We start from the raw sequence: 27661 nt of genomic DNA, 5'->3' as shown, positions 1-27661 counted from the left end.
AAAAGGAGGATTATTGCTTTTACAATGAAAGCACAAAATGGTAGAATCAGCAGGAAGCGATTAGTGCCAAAAAAAGATGGGTTTTGTATGGCGAATTAACATGGAAGGCAATTTAAAAGATAGGATTAAATCAGAGACAATGGTGCAGGTTTGTAAAACTCCCAGTCCTACCGCCGTCAAATTAAAGATAAATCTCCCAAAGCACTAAATCTCATGTAATCATTGCAAAGTCCTATTGTCTTAAAAGGGAGCTGGATTAGGCCTCTAATTTGGTTCTGTAAAGTCTGTTTGGTCCGGATGAACAACTGAGCAAAGGACAATTTCCAAGGAACAACTCTACAACTTGGTCTCAACATCGTCTACTACAGCTTGCCAATGCAATCACTCCCAATGTTACCCTCTAAACACTGGAGTAAAACTGCTTTTGCCCATTACTGCTAAATGCATTTTGCCTTTCTGCCTAGCAAAAAAGCAATATCACATCTAATCTCACAAGTTCCCAGTGAGCCAAACACAAGATACTGTCCCTTGAATTCTTCCTGAGACCAACAAAGGCTTTCCATTATTTACAAATCAAAAGCATTTAGAGACAATCATCTTTATTTTTTTTATTTAAAACAAGGAATGCCCTGTCACTATTATATAAGAAAAAATATACATCCACCTATTTATACCCATCCTAATCCAAGCATTCAAAAAAATATATAATTCCTATTCATGCAGGTAATTACTGCACAATAAAATAATAATAAAATAATAATATTTTTTATAAATAAAATAAAAACAACAAAATACACTCTGTAGTTCCAACAATTCTCCCAATTGATCTTAAAAAAAATCCACTTGCAAATTGTTGGAACAGTTTCAAATGATGAAAGTAAATATAGTTAAATCAACAGGATTACTTGCTTTTGATTATTAATTCCATTGCTAGTTTTTCTTGTGTTTTTATTATGCATACCAGTTTTACAAAGTGCATGCTTTATTTTATTTTATTTTTTTTAAATTTTGAACTGGCAAGCTAAAATGATCCATCGTTTCCTGCCTTTTTGTAATGTTAATACAATCTAAAATCTAGCATTAAAAAAATTTATCATGATACACCTGGTATATTGACTGCTTATGGCGCATGCTTGTCTTGGCAAAAAAGGAAACAAATTGGCTCCCCTCCCCACCTCCCCATTCTTTTTGGAAGCAATCTAAAAAGTTAAAAGCAGGCTGGAACACAATTGCCTCAAGGGAAAAAAAAAATAATACCTGATGCTTTAATTTTGTCACATGGCACTAGTTGTGGAATTGCACGCGCACACACCCACCCACACGCACCCAACACGCACGCAAGCACGCACGCTGCAACCTGCTCGTGAGGAAAATAGTTTATTAGGTCAGGAGTGCCAGTGGCACATGAAGGCTCCCAGCTGTGTGTGCAACTTTGGATTTGGTACCAACTTCACGTCACCTTGAATCCTCTGACATCCACCGAGGGGGTAATGTAAGGCATACTTTGCTGGAACAGTAATAATCCATGCTTCATGCTCAAGAGCTGAGTCTCAGAGGAGGACTGGCTTTCTCTACTCCCTTCGGCCTCGCTCCGTCTCACTCAAGGAAAACAACAAAACAAACGAAAAAAACATAACAAAATAAAACAACAGAGAAGAACTGGGGAAAACAAGGAAAGCAAAAGAAGACAAATCACTTTAAATGGACTTTCGCCTTCTCATCAGCCTGTGGTTATCTGTAAAGCTGTGCAACCCAGGTGAGATGGAGCTGACAGGAGATGGGAAAAGGCTGTTTTTTAATGTGCTTGGCGAGATCTCCTCTATCTTGTAAGAGATGGAGTGAAAGTACTGGGGGTTCAGCTTCGAGCTGAACGAATTTTGGTGGGACACCACCCGGCTGGTGTACTCGTGGGACCTGTAACACATGCAGGAACAAACTGACTGAAGGTCTGTTACTTCGGCCTTGTACCGCGGCCGACCATGCTGGGAGTCCTCTTGGATGTGGATAATCATGCTGTTGCGGTTCCCTGCCAGGGACGCCCGTTCCTCGGCATCCCGCCTCTCGTCCTCGCTGTTCATGGTTAAGAACCTGAGAACAACCAGATTTAGAAATGCCCCAATGACTGTCAACCCCACTAGAATGTACATAAAGCTAAAAGCCACGTAGAGAGGCTTCTTTTGAAGGGCCCCTTTGGTCTGCAGGGCCACATAGTCTCCAAAACCTATCGTAGTCAATGTTATAAAGCAGTAATAGTAAGCATGGAAAAAGCTCCATTCCTCATACTGCGAAAAGGCTGCTGCTCCAATGCAGAGTGTCCCCATGCAGGAGAAGAAACCCACAGTGACCATGTTTTCCATGGAGACCTCAGTGCTCCTCATCCCACAGCACTTTTTGATGCGTTTCAAGAGGTACTTGACGAAGGTGTTCATGCGCTCGCCCAAGCTCTGGAACATGACGAGTGTCAGTGGGATCCCCAGGACAGCGTAGAACATGCAAAAGGCCTTCCCCGCGTCCGTTCCTGGGGCAGCATGTCCATAACCTGAGAGGGGGAACGAAAAGACAGGAGAATCAGCAAGGCAGGTGGTTACCACAGCTCCCTTCCCACACAGGCCACGTGAATCGCGGTGACTCCAGAGCTGTGGCCAGATCCAAGGCTCCAGTGGCTACAAGGACATCGCGGTCACAGGATCTTCCTATCTCCTTGCTCACATCCTGTATTTGAAGCAAATACGACAGAAAAACTGAGTTGTGTACGCAGGACTAAGAAAGACAAAAGAACAAGCAATCCATCTTACTTCAAATAGCTGCAAAATCCTAAACGTTGCTTTCATTTGCTGAAGAAATTTCACGTCCATCCTGCATCACTTGAGGTATTGAAAACTTTGCAAATAGGTGGCCTCCTCCACAACATTTTTGAGAGGAGTTGGTATAGCCCTATCCCAAAACCAGAGTACACTGATGACATCTAAATTCTGTGTCTGCTGGCAACAAGGAGTTAATGACATCCACAGAAACACTGATCAATGGAAGTCTTTTTAAAATTGTCTTCTTTACAGAACAAACCTTTCCTATAGGCACCCTTCTGAAAGCCACTCACTGCTGGAACACCATGGGATTTTAGGGGGTTTAATACCTGCTGCAACTTTAATTACTGAAGAGTAAAGAACTTACCAGCTTCACTTATAGTTTTACAGCTTTTTCAGCCAGTCTGGGAAAGACACTTTTGCCATGATGCTAAACTAATCCAGGACAGAGGATGTAGCATGTTTCGTAGCATAGCTTACAGAAAGTACAATCACAGCTAAACCTTCACTCTAAATCAAACAGCAAATGTAGAGGTTTCTATTTCAAAATGTTAATTTCAATTTTTCACATCACATTGCCTTAGAAATCTACATTTCTTACAGCTAAGATTGCAAGTGACAGTACCAAAGTCTCCAAAATAGGATGTCTGCAAGTAGCCTGGCCGTGGTACACATTCACCATGTGGGTAGCACTATCTAGGTTCCCATTAAAGTCAATGAATAGAAATCTGAACTTCTCAAGTGCAGTACATCCCATCTACACCTAGATATCTAAAACAGGTCACTAAGTTATTCTCAGGAGCCACATATTTCTCTGCAGTGATTATAACAGAAATCTCAGGACTGACCTCAGTTCAAGATTAATATGCATAAATCTAGGTATCTACATGTGTGCTAGGTGTCCAAGCTCCCTTTATAGTCAACAAAGATTTAATGAAAACAGGCAGCAGCGAGTTATTTAACTGCAATTCCAGCATCTGTCTACCTTATGCTGAACTGAAATGACAGTACTGGCTGCTCCATTGACTGACTGAATATCTGCTGACTACGGAAGAATTTAGACATCTACTGCACAGGTAGACAACTACATGGACACAGCCAAATGTGGGCACCACTCTGTGCAGACCATTCCCCTCCTGCTGCCCCAGCCCTGTACCTCACTGCTAGGCTCGAGTTATGGACCTGCTGATCTGAAGCTGCCAAATCCTTTTTTTTAACCCCTTGACACTACCTACCTCCCCGACCTCCTGCGGCAACAGACGCCAGAAGTGCACTCTCTTCTGTGTAAGAAAGTACTTTTTAATTTTAAGCAGATCTCCTTGTTTCAGCTAGTGCCCCTTTGTCCCACAGTCTGATAACTTCAGCTAACCCCAGCTGTATTCCTGACCTCAGTTTTCGCCTGTCTGAAGTTGAGGTGCAGAGACCAGAACTCCACAAAACCCTCAGGACGTGGGCACACCACAAAGTCTGCAGTTTTGCTAGAACACCAGACAACCTTCAAAAAGAAAAGCAACAAAAAAGCAAAGAAAATAAGATGAATGAACCAGCAAGAATGCCTTCCAAAAGAAACGTACTTACTTCCTTAGCTCAGATGTTAGCTGTTGGCAAATGGATAGGATGTAGGCACTAGTTTGAAAAGGGAATACATAAATCAAAAAAGGAAGTTATTTGCAGGTTACAAAACAAATAGATTCACCTGTTCTATTGAGGAAAATACCCTGTTTATTGCAAAAAAAAAAAAAAAAAAAAAGGCAGTTTCCAAATTACCTGCAAGGGGAAGTGTCTTCCATAGAGTGATGCTGGATTTGTTCCACCTGACTGTCCCTCAATAAAGGCTATAATTGCCTCTCATTACTAAGATCAGCTTTTGAACTACAGGGGTGTTAATTAAACCAGGGACATCTTCCCATTTTATAGCTTTAGTTACAGCTGATAAAGAGAAGGAAAGTTTCAGAAAATGTGATTTTCCAGATGGTTACAGAGATGGCAGTTGGTGGAAACAGCTTTCACTTTGGGTTCTAAAGAAAAGGGCTGGGGTGAAAAAAGACTTCTTTTGATATCATTATATCCCTCTCACTAAAGATATCCACAGAGACAGTTTAGGGAGATTATAAAACATTAATATTATATGCTTAGACACTATCTCACAATTGAATTTCTAAGATTCGTCACAGACTTTGTAATTAACTCAAACTCAGTTCTCATGAGATAGGAATATACTCACATCCCTGTTTTACAGATAGCAAAGCAGAGGCACAGGCAGGCTATAATTTTTCTCTAATAAGTAGACAAAAAATCCAGAAATTCAAATTTCTATTCTGCCCTGTGTCATACTCAGTTACCACAATATCAGGTACATGCCTTTTACCATATTTTGACCATGAAGCTGGGGAATAGAAAGAACTTTATTCATAAAGCTGGAATAAGGCCTTGCAAATAGATTCATGTATAGGGAATCAGAGAAATATATCTCTCCAGTGCAATGCAGCTTTATGGAATAGTCACCTTAGTCATTGCCTTCAGCAAAAATGAAGGGTTTCAAAATACACAAAAGACAGAGTAAATTCTCCTTTAATTTAGCCATACAAAATCTGTCCAGTAATACACAGAACAATATATGAAAAGCAAGCTCCACCAGGGCATGCTCTCTGAAATTCAGTAAATCTCAAATTTAAAACAAAACCCTGTCTTCTTAACATCAGAAAGGACCTCTGGGAAAAATGAGAAGGTCAATAATTGCCACAAGAAGAGGGGCAGAGAGAATCATTAAGCCTGGAAAATAGCCCTCCACAGTGCATAAGGTCAGCCTCCAAGTAGTTGGGTTTTACTTGTGCCAAGGAAAGACAGAAGCAAAAGTAACTGCTTTGGTAGCAGACTTCAGCCTCCAAAATTCAGCCTAACTTCTTCCACACGAATGTCACTGCCCTTTGCCAGAGTATCAAAAGAAGTCTCCATATGAACCATAACAAGTGGGAGACTTAAAGAGAAATACAGAGGTTAAACATGACATTGGTATTTCTCACTCTTTGGTGACTACGAAGAAAGATCAAACAGAAGTCCTTTAAAAGTAGGTAAAGCAAATGCATCCCCTAGCAAGCCAAGAGATTGAGATAACAGGAAGAAAAATATATGTAGAGCTTTAAATTGAGTCATCCCTAGGTAAACACTACCTATACTACTCTAGTGCTCTATCCAGTTTGCTCAGGTCCCACAATACAATATTATGACCACAGCAGGCAGATTTGTCCTATATTCAATAAGATATCATTTGAATGGTCAATGACAGTCTAAATAACTTTCACCTTGATTGGAAATGATGTCATGAGTAGTCTCTTTCTCTTTTATAATCCCTCTCAATTGCTTTGACTTTCAAGACAGAACTCATCTGGTTTGGCATGAAGACGAATCGTTTGGCATGAAGAAATGTCATGCCTCAGAGTGTTATTCCAATTCTGGAGTACAGAGCACCAATCCACCACAGTTATAGGAGAGCTGTGCTACAGACATCTAACAGAACTGCAGGAAGGTGTGGGCAAGAGAGTCAAAGGATAAGAGCATGATTTGATTTCACTGGTTTTAGTAATGCATAATGGATTTCTCTCCCATGAGCTTGGGCTTTCCCCCTTGAACCTATATAAACTTTCAGCACCTGCAGCACCCTGTAGCAAGAAAGTCCATAGATAAACCATATCATCTTTTTAAAAATCACCATCACTTCTTTATTTCTCTCGTGTAGCTGTAGTTATTTTTATAACTTCTCTCCCACTACTATCCCTTGAAGCCCAATCTCCCCTATGGAAGAGACCAGGAACAGTCATTCCCTCCTAACCTTCTTTGTGCCACTCATGATTTTATGGAACTTCTCAACACAAACGCCATGCCTTACTAGCTTGTGCTCTGGCACTAAGCAAATATCTCTGGCACTGCACAGCCTCATGTGGGCCGACCAGCTTGCTAAGATGTACATCAGTGATCTTTGCACCACGCTCAGCTGCAGGGTATAGACAGGCCCCTAAAGTCTGTCTTGTCCTCCAACACAAATTCTCTTCAATAACACTTTGCTTCTAGAGCGAAAAGGGTCTGCATAAACAATGCCATGCTATTGCAGTGATGCAGGCCACCCCAAATAAGTGAATACATAACAAAGATAACGCATTAGCAGGAAAAATCCTGAATATTTTCAGTATGTTGCATTTACACAGTAACCATGTCTAAGACTGCAAAGTGATTCCTACAGTGGAAAAAGGGACGTTTTCCAGCACCAACCCATGATTATCCATGATGTTAAATCAGGCTTTAGCCTGATTAATGTCATGGCTTTAGCCTGGACTAGCCATTACTGTCCAGGCAATGCCCATGCCATGTGTACCCATGGAGGTTAACTCTACACAGGGACCACCGCAGCCAAGTACCACTTCGAAGCTGTAAAGGTGTTCAGCTCTTCCTGGCACTCCCCATGCCATAAGGTTAAGATGTCTTGAATCTTGAAGCAACATTGTGTTCTTCATGAGGGACATTTTATTTCTTTCTGGAGTAGGTTTTTCCGTTTGTTCATCTACGCATCATTCATCCCCATGACAGACATTTGGGCCTGGTTGTCTTTGTCAACAGCCTCCAGAAAGAAATGAACTACTCCATCCCCATGACTCAATCCTTTCTTACTCATGCTGGCAACAACTCTGGGAGTGAGATAACAAAACAAAAAAAGGATAATGGCACCTGTTCCTCAGATGGGCAAGCACAATTCAGATGAAAACATCTTCCTGATGTCACACGTTCACTTCGTAAGTTTGTCTACGTCAGGGAAACTAGCACGGAAAAGAGTCTGGCTCTTTGCTGGATTTGGTGCTTGTGCTTTCAGTGGGGAGAAGAAACAAGACTGTCTTCATGCTATGGTAGAAAATGGGGAGATACTTCATCTAGTTAACTGGTACTTACTAGTAACTCTTTTTCTAGGACAAAGACATTCTCCTGCAAGGAAATGGAGAGCAAATCACTGATTCTGTTGTACCTGCATGAAAGCTGCTGTGTTACAAGCACCATCCTCCTGGCACATAAGCACCACTGCCTGCTCCCTCTTCTTTCTCCCACATATCTGGGCTCTCCCTGAATCCTGCTGCATTTCTCCCTGAACATCTCCAGGATCCCCTTTCTCCCTTTTCAGTCAATCTCACTGCTGCACATCACCTCCATAATCTCTCTTAGTTTTGCATGGCATTCCCTTTCCATCCTACCCAAAAGACAGTCTCTGATGTCAGGTCAAAGCATGATGCATGGCTCCCTACAGGTACACAGGCCAGTATGGGATGATATCATCCTGTGCTGCAAAGATATGGACATCGTGTGGGAGGAGATAGGATGTACTAACCCCAGGTGCAACCTAAAATCTGAAATCCCTCAGCAAGGCTGGCACAGCCTTTCACCTCGGCTCACCTCTGTTGTGTTATGACTGCTTCCCCGTCCTGGCTGCAGAGTTAAGGCCATGCCACCTTGGAAGTTACACACACTACTTTACATTGCACTGAGACCTACAGAAGATCTATTCTGGGTATCCAAGGACTCAGTAGGCTTCTCTTGTTTTATTCTCCCCACCACGAGCACAGATGTCCTTTCTTGTTGATTTTGGAAGCAAACTTTCAAAATGTTCAGGGAAGACAGCTTCAAAAGCAGCTCTGACTGGATAGGCAGGCACACAACACACACACAGTGTCCAGCAAGGGAATGAGGAAGAAGACAAATGTTTTTGCTGTGTTTTCTGGTGCCTGGAAGGTCAGGGGGCAGCTGAAACTGTTCTTTTTGTGGGTGGGAGGCCAGCCCTGACCCATGTACATCATGAGTCGGGACAGATGACTGCCTCAACATCCCTGAACTCTTGCAGAAGTGATGGAGCAACAACTAAGGCCATCAGCTGGGACAGCTTTCTGGGTAGTCCTCCTGTGGACGTAGCTTAGGAGACAAAATGTTTCTCAGACTATCTTAAATTATAGTAGTTGAAAAGCTGCAACCTAGTTTTGTGAAACACAGCCACGCATTGCCATGCTAATTTTGGATTCAGGGTAGGACTTGGGACTTCAGGGTTGGCAGGGTTGAACAGGAGATCACACACTTTGCAGTCAGGCATGCCCTGTAAGAAGGTACCCTTGTTGAAACGCGTTCTCTTGGATTCTTACAGGGTCAAGACAAATAATGTGTCCCAGTCTCAGTAAGGCACCCCTTACAGAACACAGCTCCATCCTCTTCAGAGCTTCTGCCTGCTGGGGAAGCACAGATTTGGTCACAACATTTGTCCCTCACAGATACCCACTGTGAGAACAGACAAGCCGACAAGTTTAAACCAAGCCATAGGAAACTTTTATTTGTCTAAATAGCACTGGTTTAATTCACATTGCTTGATAATGATGAGCTACCTATATCTACTTCTCTGCCCATCTGTCTTTCCTTCCCAATAGCTTTGAAGCTGCTCATCAATTTCCACCATTTACAAGAAGCTGTAATGTGAACTTGATAGTAATCTGTTCTGTTGGGCATGCCATCTGGCCAATCTGTGAATACACACAAAAGGTACAAAAACCCAACACACACATGCAAACTCAGCTGCAATGTGATCAGCTCCTTGTCTGGCCAGTTAGAGGAAAGAAGAAGGAGCTTATATGTCTCCATCATCTTATAAGATACCTTGTGATGTGATACCTATCTGCCTGCAATGATAAGGATATAGATGAGGGTTCAAGAAAAGGGGGTTTAAGTTTGGGGGGTTGGACCCAATGATCTCTTGAGGTCCCTTCCAACCCCTACAATTCTGTGATTCTGTGAAAACCAGGGAATATTAGAGTTCACAGGAAATCAGGCTTTGCTAGTTCTGGTTCTCAGAAAAAGGCAAAACTTGAAAAATGTTGCTGGAAAATAAATAAATAAATAAATAAATAATGAAGTATTTGAGAATTCTGCACTTGTTTGGTTTTGATGTTGTTTTTCTTTTGCATGTAAAACTTTTCCTTTTGTATGTGTGTATAAAATTTATACTTTAAAGGGTTTCACTAAAAAAAAATGTTCAGTAAATGAATGAAAGTGGATATTTTCAACCAGCTACACGAAGCCACCAACAATCTTCCTGCTCATCTGTATGCTGTAGACACAGAAGACCTCTTCATCTGAAACCTCCTCTTGCTGAACTTGGACAATGTCTACTTTTACTGCTCAGACAAGAGCAGAGTAGTCTGGGACAGATTTGGCAGTGATTTGGGCCATGCTTCTGGTACACCATTTCCCAACTCCTTCCAAAACCAACAGCAACTCTGTTCTGGATTTCCATCTGGTCAACAGTGGACAGTTCTTCCCACTGCAGCTGAACCTGGCCAGTTTTCTGGGGAGATCAACAGCAGTATATTTTGGCAGCCAGAGAGACCAGGAGGAGAGCATTCATGCATCACAGGGACTCAGACAGACTTATCAGCCAGCATGCTGGATTCTCATAACAGCAAGAAAAACAAACTTCCAAAGTCAAGGACAGGAAGGTTGACAGTGACTCTTTGGGTTCATATGTCTTGGGAGCTTTGTGGTAAGTACCAATGATCAGGCTCTCCGGAGCTTGCACACGACCAGCTCAGCATAAAACTTCTGTATCTGGACCAGAGTGTGTTTTATATCTGTTTGGTGCTGAGATACGTGACTGCACAAAGCCCCGTAGCATTTCTGAGTCAACATTTTCCCACTCAGCTCATGCTCTCTATTTCTGACTACCCCTGCATGCCTTTTCTCCACATCCCTCTCTCCATTTTGTTCTCTGAAACAGTCTGAGGATTGACCCGAGGCTCACATCACATCTAGTCCCAAGACAAATCATGCCCAGAACAAGATCTCAATCTGAACAGAATCGTAGCAACGACTAGGAAGAGACTTATCAGGTCATGTTATCCATTCCCGAGGGCCAGCATATGATTGTTCCCTACAATATGTTCTCCAGGGCTTTGTCCAGTTTTGTTTAAATGATTGAAATAACAAGGTTTCTGCTCTCTCCCTTAGGAAATTATTCCCCTGTCTAACGGATTCAGCTATTAAGGTTTTTTGATATACAGCCTGTATTTTTCTATGCCATCTTTTATCACAGCATTCTTTTATCGCCCTCATTCCAACACACCCCATTTCTTCCCGTCGTTATTCACTCCTTTACACTTCTTGGAGACAGTCACAGCTTCATCCCTTAGCCAATATTAGCTACAAACAGAGTTGTCTGGGGCAGTGTCCTGCAGCAAGGAGGACAATGGGTGTTTTACAACATACACCTGGGTTCAGATTTTGAACATCTCTTTAGAAGCAGCTCCTTATGTGGCCATTTTACACTTCTTTGAGATTCCTCCTGTTCTCCAGAAACTTTCAAGATCTCAATGCCAGCGTTGTGTGCAGTCCTGATAGACACAGGACCACAGAAGCACATTTATCAGTTCCCTGGACTGCCACATATCCTCTTAGGGTTTGTAAGACTGGCCACTGTCACTGTAACATAAAGACCACCCAACATTGCAGACTTTTCCCGCTGCTGTCATTTCTTTAATCCCAAACCCTCCTTCTATTGAACATATGTGAGTGCAATACACATCATTTTTCTTCAACCTCCTGTATAAATGACCTTAATTGTTTTCTATAATGGTGATTTGGGTTGTTCCCAGTTTGTTGGTGATGGTCTGCGAACTCTCCATGAGGGGAGATGGACAAAGGACTCACCACCTGCAGGTTTGGCAGGATAATCCAAACAGCACTCAGGGTTTGGAAAAAATACGTCAGGAAGAAGCACAGGGGCTTGTGTCTTAAGAACAGGCCAAAAACGAACAGGTTTCTTCTTGATTTTTTTTCTGGTGACAAAAAAAGGGTCACGAGAAATTTCTGATTTGTCTTTCTTTAGAGGATTAGTACTTTTCAAACTAAAAACATACCAAGTCTGAGCCTTTTCATGGGGTTAAAAGAGAAGTCTCCTTTCAGACCTGCTGAATGCCTGAGACCTCTCTCGGTCTGACATCGCCAGGGCTTCAGAAGCTGGATCTCAGCAAAAAAACGCTGCTAAATAAATGCTTCCCAAGGCCAAAAAGCAGCAGAATAGCTCAAAACATCAGGCACAAATCATTCCTGCCATAGTAATCACCTCCCCGGTACCTGTGATGTCATTATCCACTGCAGCCCACGGAGCTCTGTTTGCAAATCAGCATGACATCAGTAGCTGTCAGAGCTGGTCTGGTAAAACACAGCGCATCCTGCGAGAGACACGGGGTGGCTCTTAGAGAAGCTGTTTGGCTGTGATTTCACTGCAGCAATCACATTTTGTCTCTATGACTCTCCTCTCCTCTGTGCAATGAAGAGACGTAGCAGAGCACAGGCAGCCTGCCACAAGTTTGCCTTTTTTTGTCTGTTTTGTTGTTGTTGTTGTTGTTGTTTTGTTGGGGGTTTTTTTTGGTCATTTTTTGTTTGATTGGTTTTTGGTTTTGTTTTTATTTTGTGCCATGGCTGCTGCAGGTTGTTCCCACATGGGAGAATAATGGGATATTTTTCAAACTTTTAGAAAATATGAATAGGCACACGGTATTTTGAGCAGACTGTCCTTTCTGCTATGAAAGAAATCAGGGCTTCACCCATGCAAAAAGGCAGATAAAGGAAGGGTTAGAGATCCCCACTATGCTCAGCTTTGGTTCCCCCCTTGAAAAACAAGCCAACAAATCTGTTAGGAGACACTACTTCTACTAACACTGATAATGTGATATAACCTCTGATCTGGACAAAGTTATACAGGTACAAAAATACTTCCAGAGTAGTGTCTGTCTTGGCAAGAGAACAGTTGAGCTTGGTGGAACCACCAATCCTTCTTCCCTCTTTGCTTTTTATTTTCTGTTCCTTTGTTCCTGGCCATGGTAAGGAACCAGCCGGATGGACACAAGCTTCCTTGCTTGTAGACCTTTGGAATGAGAGACTTCTTTACATCACTTACAGCATTTATTGTACCCTTCTCTGGAAAAAAAAAAAATCTCTCAAACACGTATTCTGACTCTGGCTGGCCGCACTTTTGGCCAAGGCTATTTTCCCTGCAGACACTCTAATTTTCCAGCAGCTTTAGTAGCTGAAAGTTGACTTCAGTGATCTGACAGCCAAAGCAAGTGAAGCCCATCATAATTTCCCCCATTACATCACATACAAAACAAGCAGTGATTCAACAAGATATATAAACAGATTTCATCAAAGGGATACATGCATTTTTTTTAATGAAAAAAAAACAAACAAACAAACAAAAACATTTTGTTCAAATGCTTTTGGATTGAGTTTATTGTAACCTATGTAAGGTTATTTGATTTTTTCTTTTATTCCCAAAACAGACTTCTGTTTGAGAATACAAGTGAAAAGAGATGTCTCAATTTTCATCTACAAATTTTAAGTGTGTTGTTTTGATCAACTTTGAGAAACTGCAATAATTCAACCAAAACACTTCTGGAAGGAAGAAGTTCAATTCTTATTGACAAAGCATTTTTGCAATATGATACCAAAAAAGTTAATGGAAATATACTTCCCAACTCTACCATCCTATTCAGTTTTCCATTGACCCAGTACTAACTTTGAGGTTCATTTATCATTGTACTTTGAAGATAGAAGGGCTGAGCTGAAATGTGAAGGTCAAAGTTTTGCAGCATTGTTTGGGTTTGGCTACATGAAGATCTTCTAGATTGCAGTATCAGGGTAATTATGCTGCTGCAGCTATCCTGGTCTAACCTAACTCCCTAGGTTGACACTTTTATATGAAGTCACTTCATCTTTTTTTTTCTTTCTTTTTTTTTTTTCTTTTTTTTTTCTCCTTTTTTTTCCTAACAGCAACATTTATCTCAACTAAGCAACCACATACAAGGAGTGTAGACTGCTGGACCAAGATGAAAACAGAGGCATTTCTCATGGGATTCTGTCCCAGCCAGCAGAAAGTAAGAGCAATCAGGTGTTTTGGAAACTTGAGACCAAGAGATGCTAAACCCAGCACTTTCTTTCACATACAATGAAAATCTCCTTCCTAAACAGACGGAGCTCCACCTCAGCTAGGCGTGTTGACTCCACTAATCAAGCTATAAGGCTGTCCCTAAACTCATTGCTCTTACAGATAAGTCTCTTTATTTCCAATCCAAATTTGTTCATGGTTTGTTCTTGTAAAAATAAAGCCATTACCTTGAACAGCTCTCCTTGTAGTTTGTATTCCCTACTCCCATAGATTACAGCAGACATATCCCAACAGACCTTTTTCCCCCTAAAATGAGTAAACCAGCCTCTGCTAGTGTGTTGCATTAGACAGTTTCACCTTCATAGCATTTTGAGTCTATTCAAATTTAATTCAATTTTTCTTGTACACCTACAGTACAAAACACAGAAATTCAGTGCTCCATTTGTGCAGACTTTGAATAGTATTTCATACAATTTTAGATAGGTCTTGGAGATAGCGCTGACATGAACTCTAAAATTTGAAAATTGAAGAGTGCTGAATCCTGAGCCTATCTGTCTTTGGATCTCAATACTAAAAATCCATGAGATCTTATTTTGTCTCACAAACTAATATGAATAATATGATGAAAATAGACTAATCTTTCTTGGTGACCATGAACTTGCAGTGCTGTAACTCGAGTACACAAGTTTTTTGTTTAACTAAAGACAAGCATTTGAGCTAAGCTCCATGTTAGTGTTAAGCAGAAGGATGCTAAGAAACTTTCCATATACTGCAAACAAGTCTCCAACAAATGACCCATGAAAAGCAGGATGGGGTTCATGTGCGCTACGGAGTCCTGAAGCTGACAAGCATATAGCAATTAGTTATTCTAAAAGTGGCTCCGTTTAACCTTCTCAACACATTTCCAGTTCCCAGCAAACCTTTTTGCTGAGCTCAGTCAGAGATCTTTCACCTCCCCTTTCATTTCTTTATTGTTTACAGACATCTACCTTTTCCATGTCAGCCCCGATAAGCACACCGAGCAGCAAGATTACAGGAGGCAGTAGACTGAGACACCATTTAATGCACCTGACTAAGCATGATCGGAGCAATCCATCACCTCAGTTTTCTACTCGCAGCCAACAGGAATAGTCAAACTGAGTGGCAAAAAATTCAAAGCCACTTCCATAAACTTTTTCAAATCTGTACCCCTCACCACTTCTCTTTTGCTGGGTTGAAAACAGTTTCCTACTACATTATTCTAGTATTATAACTATTTTTAATTTTATTTCATCCCTGAAGTCCTGCATGCAATATAGCTCAAGAAATTATACTGAAAAAGTACTTCACGTGATATTTCTGAGCAGTCACAGCCACCATTTGAATAGCTTTTATTTCTGGGAATCTCCATTGTGGTCCAAGAGCCTGGAGTGGCAGGAGCTATAAATGACACAGAATAACATGATATGGTCCCTGACCCTTCACACGTCTCCTCTGACACTGGGCACTACTCTCTGCACTTCCAATATGGGGCTACCAGAGAGGGGGAGGGCCTGATCATGAAGAATAGAGATCAGACCAAGAGTTTGATACCCCCCACAAAAAAAGGTCATGTAATGAGGATTATTAAACTGTTCAGCAAGTGAAAAACAAAACAACAAAAAAAAATAGGAGGATATTTTAAAAATGTTTTGGACAACAGCCTGGTTAGCATCCTCCAGTACCACTCCTGTAGGCATTTAAGTTTTGTTTCAGCTTTAGACCCAAGTTTGGAGCTTGCAGAAATATGGAGCAGCCCTGCTGAGGGTCCACTACAGTTCCTAATACATAATGACTCCTCATTGCACCAGCCATCCCATGCATGCCTTGCATTTCCAATGTGGTACCAACTCCCATTCCCGTTTGTGAGTGGAGTTACAGACACACTCAAGTTTGGGCTCTCAGTAAGGATCTGAGCACGGTTTTGTGGAAGTCAAGTTTCCCCAGCTGCACGTTTCCTGGAATCAATATACATAATCAATATCTATTTTTTATTTGCTTGCTTGGTTGCTTTTTAGTCTTGGAAGTAGCAACTGCACTTCCAGACTTGGGACCTCATTTGTTGCTGGGTCTCATTTGCTTTGCAAAACTCTAAGCAGTGTGATGGAGCTGTTGTCACCAGCCTCGAGTGCTCGCACTGAGGCTGAAGCTGTTTCTGAGTCCTGATGATCTCCTGACTCCTGGCTGTGTTGCAGCAGCAGAATTATAAACCTGGCAGTGTTTTATTTATCTTTGCAGAGGACCAGCCTGAAAGAACCTGTCTCTGGGAGAAGACTCCAGGAAGTATCAGCACATCTGATAGGTAATGAAGTTGCTTTTCTTGCTATGCGGATAGGTGGTACATGGCCTAATGACAGAGAAGCTGAAAATACCCTTCAAAAGAAAAAAAAAATCTGCTTTGGCTGCACTGGATCTCAGATACTTCTGTATTCAGTGCCCTATTTCTCCTACCAGTTTCTTTCTACTTCTTTTCCACATCCTTTCCCTTCTTGTTGGCTATATCCATTCCTCTTCTTCTCAGTTAAGCCATTTTCTTGCCTTTCCTCTACTTGTTTTCACCTGTTGTTGTCCCCTTCTTTTTCCTTCTCCTGTTTCCCTCCTCTCTCTTGCCCACACTCCTCTCTTTCGTTCCCATTTACTCCGTTTCTTGACTACTTCAAGCACCTGCCTTCTTAGGCAATGCTCAATAGTTAGGAGAACTTCATAGCCTATAAACGCCCTGCACAATAGTTGTTCTACGACCGTAATGGCCAACTATAAGCCATCAGCCTTATCTTTGCAGACAGGATTAATTCTGGCATGATGTATTATAAAATTAGCCATCCTTGGCAAAGCTACTGCCCTTTAGTTTTCACAAGAACACAATTAAATGGCATTTGCACAGTCAAGCTAGAGCAAAGCTAAGAGGAGACAGACATCATGAAGTTATTAGATTAGGAAGTTAAAACAACCACATCTCAGTTAGCTCAAGCATTCGAACACATTATATAACATTTCAGAGGTAATACAGGGAAAATGAAGCTGCTTTTGGGCACTTTCCTCCCTCCCTAGCAAGCCGTGGCGAAGTTCATGTAATAACAGCGAATAACTCAGAGGAAAATCACTACCAGATACCCAGACTTTGGGTTTGCCTAGAAGACAACTTCTACTGCGCCAGCAGAAAGGTTAACTCCATGGGGACTCCAGAGCATGCACACAGCTTGCAGTCTTTCCTAATTAAACACATTCACACACCTCATAACAAGAGCTGCTCCCTCACCCCAGGGCTGGACCTCCAGCTCATGTAAGTCAGCAGAGTGACCCAGAGGAGCTATTTTGATTTACATTGGCTAAAAAACCAGTCCCTGATCCTCTGTGCATGCAAGAGAGTGCTAGCATAACTGGTGAGTATCTGGGCTTAAAGAAGCCTTGCTCACAGATTTTCACTGTTTGAATAGGCACTTGTATATTCATCAATAGCAACTCCAGCTGCACCTTTTCTCCAAATCAGCTTTTTATTCATAGACAGTGCTCTGGAGCTGGTGTCCACAAGCCTGGTGTCCAGCCTGCTGGAGTGATCTCCTGCTGCCACCCATTATATGATTCAAAGGAAACAAAATAAAGCAAATTTGCCGAGCATGCCATACTTTGTCATCATAGAGGTCCCCTAAATCACTGAGTTTGACGTGATTTTAGAAGAAGTTTATGGAACAGAACAGTTCAACCCACCAGTTTTCACACAAACTGCAGCACGGTTTTCTCCTCTAAACTGGAAAAATTCAACATTTGTCCAGCCCCCCCCAGATAAGCACAGATACTCCACTAGGAAACCAGGAATCCTACTGCAGTTGTCCTTTAGATGAAAGGAGTTACGAGATGGGTAAAGAGGATTTTTATTTTAGGGTAATATATGTAGTCCCTTGGAGTTTGTCTAGGCCAAGTGTCCCAGGCATTCAAATCATTACAGAGTGATAACACGCTCTCTGCAAACCGGGCTCAACCTCTGATGACCCTCACAAGTTTTACGCACGAATCCTGCTCAACACAGCTCTCCGCCCACCCACAGCCAAAGGAGCAAAGCCCAGGAGCAGACCAGCTTAATTTACTGCTGTTTAAAAACAGATGCTGGCCCTCTATTTATCTCCATCAAGAGAAAAAATACCCAAGCTCCTCAAATGAAAAGCCCTGCAGGATTTTGCCTGCTTGAATGTGGAATGGAGATCTGACAATAAAAAGGACATTTCATTTGTCTTATTAGTGGCTGACTACCGTGGAAGGTGTTCAATCAATTAGACTGATCTCGGACTCCTGAATTATTGATAGCGAGAGCTGGATTACACTCCCAAATGCTTTTAGCTTAATTGCCCGACCCATCATTGCTTCATTTTCCTTTTCTTATGTATATATTTTTTTGTTGTTGTTTCAGATTTTACCTATAGCAGCTTGCCAGTGGCTGACCCTGTTATTTTGCTGCTGTTGCCAGCAGTACTGGTGCTGGTGCAGGGAGCGAGTGCCGAAGCCTTGCTCAGGCAGTGGTTGTAGGGTGCAGGCAGACAACATCAGGGTGGTGCTGGCATCCCGCAGAGACCAAATGGGACTGGGGAGGAGAACAGCATCTTCCTGCTATGAAGACAAAGTGTGAGGGGTTCAGAGGTGCCCCACTTCCACCCTCCCTTCCTAATCTCTACTTTTTATAGCTCTCAGTCCCTTCCCAGGTCCTTCCCTTCATATTCATGCTCCCCTTTGCTTCGTGTCCCTTTTCTTCCCTCCCCTGCCACCCAGAAATGCAATGCAGCACAGATCTGGAGCTCATCTGGGCCAGCGTACCACCTCCAGCAGCAGCTGAATGGTGCCCAAGTGGCCCTTCTCACCCCACCTCTGGCCGTGCCAGCTCCCCTGAAACACTTTCAATTTTCCTCTCCCCACACAACACTTCCCAGCCTCTTCTCATTTCCCCCTCTGACACCCTCTCCCCTATTTTCCAGACTGGACACATCCCTCCCTCCTCCACTTTTAGCAGCGGGCAGTTTGGTGTGAAAATCAGCAGGATTAGGGAACACGAGTAAAACAGTCAAAGAGGGCTGACAGAGATAACAAGTGTCATCGTGTGCAGGGGTTTTGAGTAATCTTGTGTGCACGCAAGCCCCGAACTGCACTGACCTCGGTTGTTTAACTCTCACTGACGTACCGGGACATTAGCAAAGACAGATTCACTGTATTTGAGTGCGCTCCATATTTTATGGACTAAGAACATCTTAAATGCCTTTAAAGTGCAGCTCCCTGCGACTCTCTTGCAGGCTAAACCAAAGCAGAGAGACAAGCACAAGTGGATTTATAAGGACATGGGAGATGTTTCACAGTGAGAAGAGAGAGGAGAGAGAAAGAGGGGGAACAAAAAAGCAAAATGAGATGGGGAAGGGTCTGAAAAATAGTTGAAATAAGCAGAGAGAAGAGGTGTAAAGGAAAAAGGAGGATACAAAAAAAGCAGGAGAGAAGAAGAGAAAGTGAGAAGTAGAGAAAAAGATGAGGAAAAACTTGCTTGTGGAAAATGACAGACAGACAATGTTTGGGAGGACTGGAACTGCTGGTGCCAGCTTTGAAACAGGTTATTTCTGTGATAACAGGAGCATGATACGATCAGCGTTCTGGCTAGAGCACAGTACCGGGGGATACGATCAGAGAGAAATAAAAGCTGGAACAGCAAAACTGCAGTGCAGGTGAATTACACGATAGCTTGTAAGGATTTAAAAAAAAAAAAAAAAAAAAAAAAAAAACAAAAAAAAACAACAATGGTTATTGCAGGATCCATCTGAATATTTTCTTATTTTCTGGGAAGTTTTTACAGAACTCTGCTGTTGGATTCAGACAAGACGAGAGATCTCTGGGAAATTATTAGAAATATAAATAATACTGGGAAATGTGTCATTTTGCAATTTTCTAGATGGCAGTGGAGGATTACTGTTACCAGCAATACTTGTGCTGTGCCCTTCCTGGATGTAATAGGAAATAGATTTTTTCCCCCTTGAAATAACATCAGAGCCAGCAAGAGGCAATTTTAGACTTGGTTGAGACAAACAGTGAGGACACTACGGAAAAGTGTTTGCCCAAGTGTTGACTAGTAGTGTTTAAATCACAAAGTATAAGAAACAGCAGGTAGCCAAGTCATTAATTTCCAAAAGGCAATGGTGAAAAATTAAAGGGATTAGGGAGTGAGTCACTTGGTATGAAGAGCACAGGGATTATAAAAAAGAAGCTCGAAATTTCTCCATGACAAGTGCACAAATACCAGGATTAGATTACAATAATGCTTACTGCGATCAATCTCACCACGTATTGCAAGATTACGTTAATCCTCGGTGCAAGGAAAGGGTTGACAGGAGCATTCAAGAGGAATGGGAAAAGGAGAAGCCAACAAATCCATGTCTGCTAAGTTGCCATGTGGAGGGTTGAGAACTGCCTAATGAACATTAAAGCAATCAGGAAAGGGGTTGGGGAATGTATAAGGAAAAAAGGTAGGGTAAAAAGGAAGAACATTGCTTTGGTTTTCAGCAAAAAGGAGGTTACTTGATACGTGGGCAACAGAGATCAGGAATGGGGATAGAGGATATAACAATAACTTCCCACATCCTCCACTGTAGGAATAATTAATTAATTACAGGTCTGTTTCTTATTGCACTCCAGTGGGATAATATGCCTTACATAGGGAATTCCTGGTGCAAATGAGCAAGCTAAAGGATTAAACAGAAGTGCCAACACATTGTGTGGAGAGGCAGATAGCTGGCCCAGAAAGAGTTAATGGCCATCTTTTGTCACAGTGGCTAAAGAGACGTCTGTGTGGCAGCTTATGAGCAAGACAAGTCTTTAGTATGACAACGGGTAAGTGAACAAACGTCAGCGGCAGGAGCAGATGATGCAGGGGCAGCCATCCACGGATCTCAGCAGGCTGCAGGAACGGGGCTGGCTGGGCAACTGGCAGACTCCAAAGCCAAAGCCTTGGGGGATGGATGCTCCTCAAGGTAGGTCTCCTCTTTGTGCATATTTTCATTGCTGGGACAGAAGTGGGATGCTAAATATGAGACATGCCAGCTACCAAGTCACAGACACATCTGCACCATACCACCAAAATCCACAGTGGGAGCACTGGGAAGGTTTGCACCAAGAGCCCCAGACAACACAAGAGGCAAGCATCTTTCCTCTTGAAGCCCTTCCTGCTGCCAGACACTGCCTGAAGGCTGGGGAAGAGCTGAAATGTGAGGAAAATGAGACGCTAGAAAGACTTGCATCTCCCCATACACAGGGTGTGGACCTGCCCCATTCACCCACATCACTACAGCCCCTTTCCTGCTCTCACACTGCCCAAGCAAGGAGGCGTAGCAGCGGGTCCCTCTCCTATCCTGCTGTCACAGAGGGGATCCAGAGCTGCCTTTCAACAGGTCACAGCCAGCAGAGAAAAACTGTATGGAAATGAGGAGATGCTTTGCTTACACCAAGGCACCCCAGAGAATGATTTCATTCACAATAAATCTCCTTTCGTAACAGTGGCTATAGCGAGGGGCTAGGCTATTCAGCTATTCTCCCTCGCATTTAATTCCACTGATTGAAGTTATTCCCAATTTATGATGCTTAACTGCAGAACTGGGTCCAAGTTTCCTGTTGCTGCTCCACTGCATCCTCACGTTTAAATTTCTCACTGCCTGTGTTTGTCATGGTGCTAAGAAACATCCTGAGAGATTCAGTCTTGCACTGAACTTTCCTTGGCCATCATTTTGGGGCAGCTGCTGAGACCTTCTCCCACTCTCCAGGACAAGGTGCTACTACACAGCCCTGGTGAGCTGGAGCTGCCAAAGCCACCAGGATGGTCCCAGCCCAAGGCTACTCGTGGATGAAGCCACGGGTCCACCCTGTGGCAGCACCACAAGATCTGGGTTGGCCTCAGTCCTTCATGGCCCCCTTCCAGCCCAGGGGCTGGCAGGACTTTGGTGCATGCCCAGGTCTCAGATCCCAGTGTGTTCCCAAGTCTATGCCTGGGAATTGTTAGCTAGAGAGCAGAGGTGCTAATTGCCAAGTCCAGCTCCAAGGCTGGGAGCCCAAAACAGCATCTGAGGTGTTCAGACATTAATCCAGTGGGGGCACAGCTGTGAGATTCAAGGCATTTGAAATTACTTTGGGATAGCATATTAAAATAGTGAATACAAGCAAGTTTGGGTAACTTTTTTTGTCTCTCTCTCTTTTTTTTTTCTTTTTTTTTAATTGACCTTTAAAGAAAATTGACTGCTTTTCCTAGAGCATCATTCAGAAGTATGATCCCCTCTTTGCAGGTTTCGGGTTGAACCATTTTGTATAACATGCAAACCCATGCACAAACATCTCTGATAGGAGGTGAAACCTTCAACATACAAACTGAGACTCTGATCTTGTCCCAGGTCTCCAGGAGAGGCCAGTGACAGCTCCTCCTGCATCTAACAAAACCAGTTATGATGCAGCTTGGTGTCACCACACAGTGGTACAGCTCCTGACACAGCCAGACTTCCTTATGGATGCAGTATTAGCACCCCAAAACCTCTGTATTTGCTCGCTTAGCCTCAGCATCTGCAAAGACACAGCCTCCTAGAGAGGCAAACTCATCAGCATTGTGCTCAAAATGTCAGTGCAGCCATGCAGGAGCAGTTTTCTTCCACAGAGCTACTGCCAAGCATTTTCCGACACATTTCTTCATATTACTTAAGCTATTATGACCGTGACCCAAGGCATTTCCTGGGGACCAAAGAACAGCTGAAAGTACCAGGCACACAGACCATTAACCCCGGACTGTTGTTACCTGCCAGCTTGAGCATCACAGACTACAAGTCCCCCTGCATCCCCCGTCAGGGTCTCCTGCTGCTACCGCAGCACAGATAAAAACTACAAAAGCTCTTTTTGCACAGGCAAACCAGAGAAAATGACAAAGGAAAAGAAATAAAAGGAGCTTCCTTTGGTCATTGTAAGGAAAAAGAGGAATGCTGGATAGATTGGGACAGAGGAAAAGGCTGCATCAGGACTCTGGGGAAGGTCCAGGTTTCCTTTCAAAAGCTCTCATCTCCCTTCTTACATGCTTGTGCATCACACTTCTGGGATGCTGGGGGAAGCAGGTTTGGGCCGTGAGGGTGCAGAGAGAAGCCAGGGGATGGGGAGCCTCCTGGGACTGCTCTGTGCTGTGCTCCTTCAGCTCAGCAGTCCCTGTGCTGCAATGCCTGAACAAGAGAGCCGAGTCTGCCGAAGTCCCAAGGGCTGAGATGAGATCTGTACTGCCAGCCCTGGATTTTACACTCACCCTGAAACCAGGAGAGTGGAAATATTAGGCAGGCAAATCCATTACCTACACTGCTCAATGAGGCTTTTTTTGATATCTCCTGTCCCCCAAAGAGAGATGCTTACTATACACTGGGGTGTTGAGATACCTTCATTTCCATTTCCAATTCCCTTTTATTCAGCAGCCAGCTCTCAGCAGCCATCCACACAAGCTCCCATCTCTCCACACGCAAAGAGCCTTCCTCCCCAGCCTCTTCTGCACAAAATACCTCCCACTGACCCCCAGCCACCCTCTCTGACCTTTATTGCACACCTTGGGCAGGAGCATAGCTTTTCAGATTAGTCCTCCAGCTCCTCCATCACTTCAACCAACCTCGCCCCTACTTGTGCTGGAGCACCTAGTGTCACCAGAAAACACTGCTTTCAGCCCCCTTTTCAACAGAGACATGGTTTATTGTCCCCTAAGTAGCCCTTCACAGTTCCCCTTCTCAATCAGCACTGGGTAATGGTTTCCGAGGGACCATAATACTTAGCAGCACAGTAATTGAATGATATTATTAACAGCAGCAGCATCTGTGTTGTCTGTTTAATTAACTGGAGAGCAAATGAGGCCCTAAGAGTCATTAGTCTGATCCTTTATTGTTTTCCTAATGATCTGCAGCTTCTCTTATTTGATTATTGGCTAAGAATCCCCTTTACCAAAAAATGCACTTTTAATAAAATAATAACAAAACAACTCTCTATACTCCTGACTGACACACATTAGTTCCCTCAAGCTGCAGATTAGACAACTGTAAACTTCTACTCTAAATCCTCCAAAGACACCATCTCTGCTACTTCTTGAGCAGCTGAAGGGCAATGGAAGACATCTCAAGGAAAGAAAGAACAAAGCTGCAATAAATGTCATAATGGCACACAGTTTGCAAGTGACAAAAGCCAGGCTCACCCTGCTGACACCCATGGGAGCTCTGCAGGAGGCAAGACCACCCTTGCAGACTGCAGGGCACAAAGGAAGAGGTACACTAACCCAACACTGCTGATCACAGCATTTCGTTCCACTTCTGTACTGAAAAAGGGATGGGGACCAAGTGATGAAGACATCCTCCCCATCCTCAGTTGGGCTGAGGTTCCATCACTGCCTCCACACCCATTTAGCAGCCATCCTGGTTGGGTGTTTGGGCCGAGGTTCCTTGCTTGACAGCTGGTTATTGGCTTCTCGGCAAGGGGCATATGGAAATTTCCATGAAGATGCTCCGAACTGCAGTTATTTAGCTTATCAAGAAGCACAGGCAATTGGCATTAACCAATTTAGAAAAAAAAAATCCCATCTCAGACAGGAAGGATGTCTTGCTGTTTGCAGCCTAGGATATTTGCTCCTGCAAAGTCTGTAAGTTAAGCAGCAAAGGGTGCTTAAAGACATAGTCACATACAGATCTGGGGACGTACCATTGTGTGTTACACATTCTCTCCCATGGCCGATCCTGGAAGTCCTACAATTCCACAGCCTATCTTTAGCCTGATTAAGCTGGTTTCTTTAGCCTAATTAAGCTGGTTTCTTTAGCCGAATTTAACTGGTTAAGCCCCCAGTGCAACATCTACCAGCCGTCACACTGCAGCGGGTACCTGGGCTGCCAACTGTGTGTATGGCAAACCCCATCCTCACCCCAACATCACTCTAATGCCCTTGGACACTTGTGGACTTGGTGGCACTGCCTCTCCAGATCCTAATCTGGAGGCCACTGTGCTCAAACACGAGCCTTACAGAAGAGAGATGCCATCTCCTTCCTCATCATCAGTCAACACTAAAGGCAGGCTGAGAGGAAGGACATGGATCTATAGCTCTGTGTAGGTTTGGTAATTTTTTACTGTCATCTGTGGGTCTGATTATCAAGGGGATCTCTGAATAGCAAGTCCTTCCTGGCTGCTCTGTACTAACTCCCAAACGCACCTCACTGCATAACACTGTCAGTGCCAAGCAATAAGACAAGGGGAAACAGCCTCAAGTTGTGCCGGGGAGGTTTAGGTTGGGTATTAGGAAAAATTTCTATACTGAAAGGGTTGTGTGGCATTGGAATAGGCTGCCCAGGGCAGTGGTTGAGTCACCATCCCTGGAAGCCTTCAAGAGACGTGGAGATGTAGAACTCAGTAGCATGGTTTAGTGGTGGACTTGTCAGTGCTAGGTTAAAGGTTGGACCAGATGATCTTTTCCAACCTGAGTGATTCTCTGATTCTGAGTCTAAGACCAAGGAAGAGGATTTGAGGGGAACTACAGAAGGAGAGCCGCCTGTATCTCCATGATCACAATGCAAAATCCTGCAGAAGTGATGGACTATTTATCTGAATTGTCATTTAGAAGAAAAATAAACCCATTTTTTCCTGTGAGAGCCTCATTCAGCTCAGTTCCATGTTTCATCAAACTACTTCTCCTTGCACATATTACATAAATACAGAATGAAGAATGAGAACAAGTGGATCCTGTGGCTAAAAAGTCCTAAAAGAGTTCTATTTTTTTTTATTTCTTTGGAGCTTGAGACTGACACTTCACTAGACCAACTTCTTAGTTACAGACTGGCTCCCAGACAATTTCAGGTGTCTCTGTTTCTGACTTGCTCACCTGGAAATTTTGCTGCATTTCTAACTGGATGAGGGATTTATTTGTAATCCCCAATTTGTTGCTGTTCCCTCCCTTCCTGGATCCTGGTGCAACAGCTGTTGGCTGCTTCCTGCTCACTGCATGGATGAAAAATAAATGAAAGAACACGTGAACTTTGTGGCTTCTTGTACATTTAGAATACAGCAGCTCCTTCACACTGGGTATAACAGCAGGTACAATAAGAAGTCAAGAAAGTTGCTGTTCCCTGGATGACGTTACCAGCATGACTGCTGAAAGAACCTCAGACATCAAGGAATCACAGAATCCTTTTGGGTCTAGAGATCCATTTATAAATTCAAATATTTTTTAAAAGGCATTTAAAAATGTCTCAGAAGTTGTGCTGAAATCTGACAGGTACAATCTTTCTCACGATTCAGTTGGAGATTACCCCCCTCCAAGAAACAGCAGCAGAACTTTGGTACAGCAGGTTCCAGTACTGATTGGAAATGGGGAAAAAGGATATATGCGGTGTGCTTCAGAGGAGAAACTAAATGATATGAAATAAGAACATTTTTTCAGCTCAGCTGCTAACCAAGTGACTACAAAGAGTCTTAGCCTGTCAAGTTTGCTGTTTACTGCCTCTGTAAACTGGGAGTAGTGGCGTCCGTCCATCAGTAAGCGACAAAGGCTGTGAGATTCCTGAACAGCAAGCACTGGGCACAAAAATATTCCCAATAAACCCCACTGATCTGTGATTTTTTTTCATTTAAGGGTCATCCTTGGGATAACTGCTTGGGAAGCCATCCCACTGGCTCCTCCCAGGCTTCCTTGTCCATGTTATTCACAGGTAAAATAGACATGAGACCTCATAAAAGAGCTTCACACATGTTCATATGTCAAGAGACCTGCTCCTACACCACTCCTGTCTCCAGATGCCCATTCACCTTTCCCCTTTTGTGCGTTCACCTAGTTACAAAATGCCAGCCAACTACCACACATCTCCACGGGAGGTTATTCTCTAAACTAACACATCTGACTGCAAATCTGTACCATACTCAACCTGGATTTTAACCTTCCATAATTTCTCCCCATTACTGATAAGTGCTATGCCCTTTGACTAAGCCAAATCATTCCCCTCTTTCTTTGGTTTTTACATCCATTAAATTTTTGTAGCTAGGTAGCAAAAGCCTTTTTACTCATCCCTTGGACAAGCTCTCCAGATTTAACCCTCCACTAGTATTTCACGCTGCCTTCCCACTGCTTTTCCATGCATTTCCTGGTAGCACATATCTTTTTGGTTTCAGGCTTACAAAGTCTGAACATCTGCCCTTCCAGAAGGCAGGAGAAAGGGGACTCCCCCTTCTCAGCAGGATACACCACCTTCAGCCTCTTCCTTTTCCTTCCCAGGGGCTGTACTGGTGATTGCTTCTCCCCTCCGTGCTTGTGCTTGGAGGACGTGTTGCACACTTTATACCATGGCATGAAGCCATCTACTTATCTCCTCGCACCTACAGCATATCTGGAGGTCATGCCCAGAGCCCAGTGGGATTCACACACCAGCTGCAATCTCCAAGCTTGTCTACTTAACATCTTTCCAGTTGTGCTGGCATGTTGCAGCTTTAAAGACTGAAGCATTTGAAGGAAACGAGAAGGGAATAAACAGGGAAGGATCCCAGCTCTGTGGGAACCCCCTAGAAAGGTGCATTCGAAGGAAGCCCCAGCTTTCTACCAAATAATAGAGCAGGTGGCAACGTCACACGCTGCAGGAGCCCGGGCAGTGCCAACAGGCAATGCAGGGAACGAGAAATCTTGGCTCCCACTCTCTGCTCTCCACGTGAAGCCACTGAGCAAAACTACATAATCCACTTAAGCATGAGTCTCATTTTCTGATCTCTAGATGTAACGAGGTGGCAGGATCAGCGGCCTCTCTGACCATATCTAAAAGGTGCATGGGGAAGAGCTGCCAGGCTTGGTTTCACAGGGCGTTCCTTGCTGCACTTGTTGAAAGTGGCCACAATT

At 43.3% G+C, this 27661-nt stretch overlaps 1 protein-coding gene across 1 annotated transcript in view; it reads right to left on the bottom strand.

The window, feature by feature from the left end:
• Positions 1 to 1361: 1361 nt before the first annotated feature.
• The window catches only part of KCNK9 (potassium two pore domain channel subfamily K member 9), an 89542-nt gene continuing 63242 nt past the window's right edge, over positions 1362 to 27661 (bottom strand). Inside the window, exon 2 of the mRNA XM_027452742.3 lies at positions 1362 to 2539. Coding sequence (XP_027308543.1) covers positions 1698 to 2539 — 842 coding nt within the window. The 3' untranslated portion in view covers positions 1362 to 1697. The remainder of the gene's footprint in view (positions 2540 to 27661) is intronic.

Source organism: Anas platyrhynchos, chromosome 2 (genome assembly GCF_047663525.1).
Source record: "Anas platyrhynchos isolate ZD024472 breed Pekin duck chromosome 2, IASCAAS_PekinDuck_T2T, whole genome shotgun sequence".
NCBI lineage: Eukaryota > Metazoa > Chordata > Aves > Anseriformes > Anatidae > Anas > Anas platyrhynchos.
Note: the sequence above shows the minus strand (reverse complement) of the source record. Positions and strands in the feature narration are given on the sequence as shown.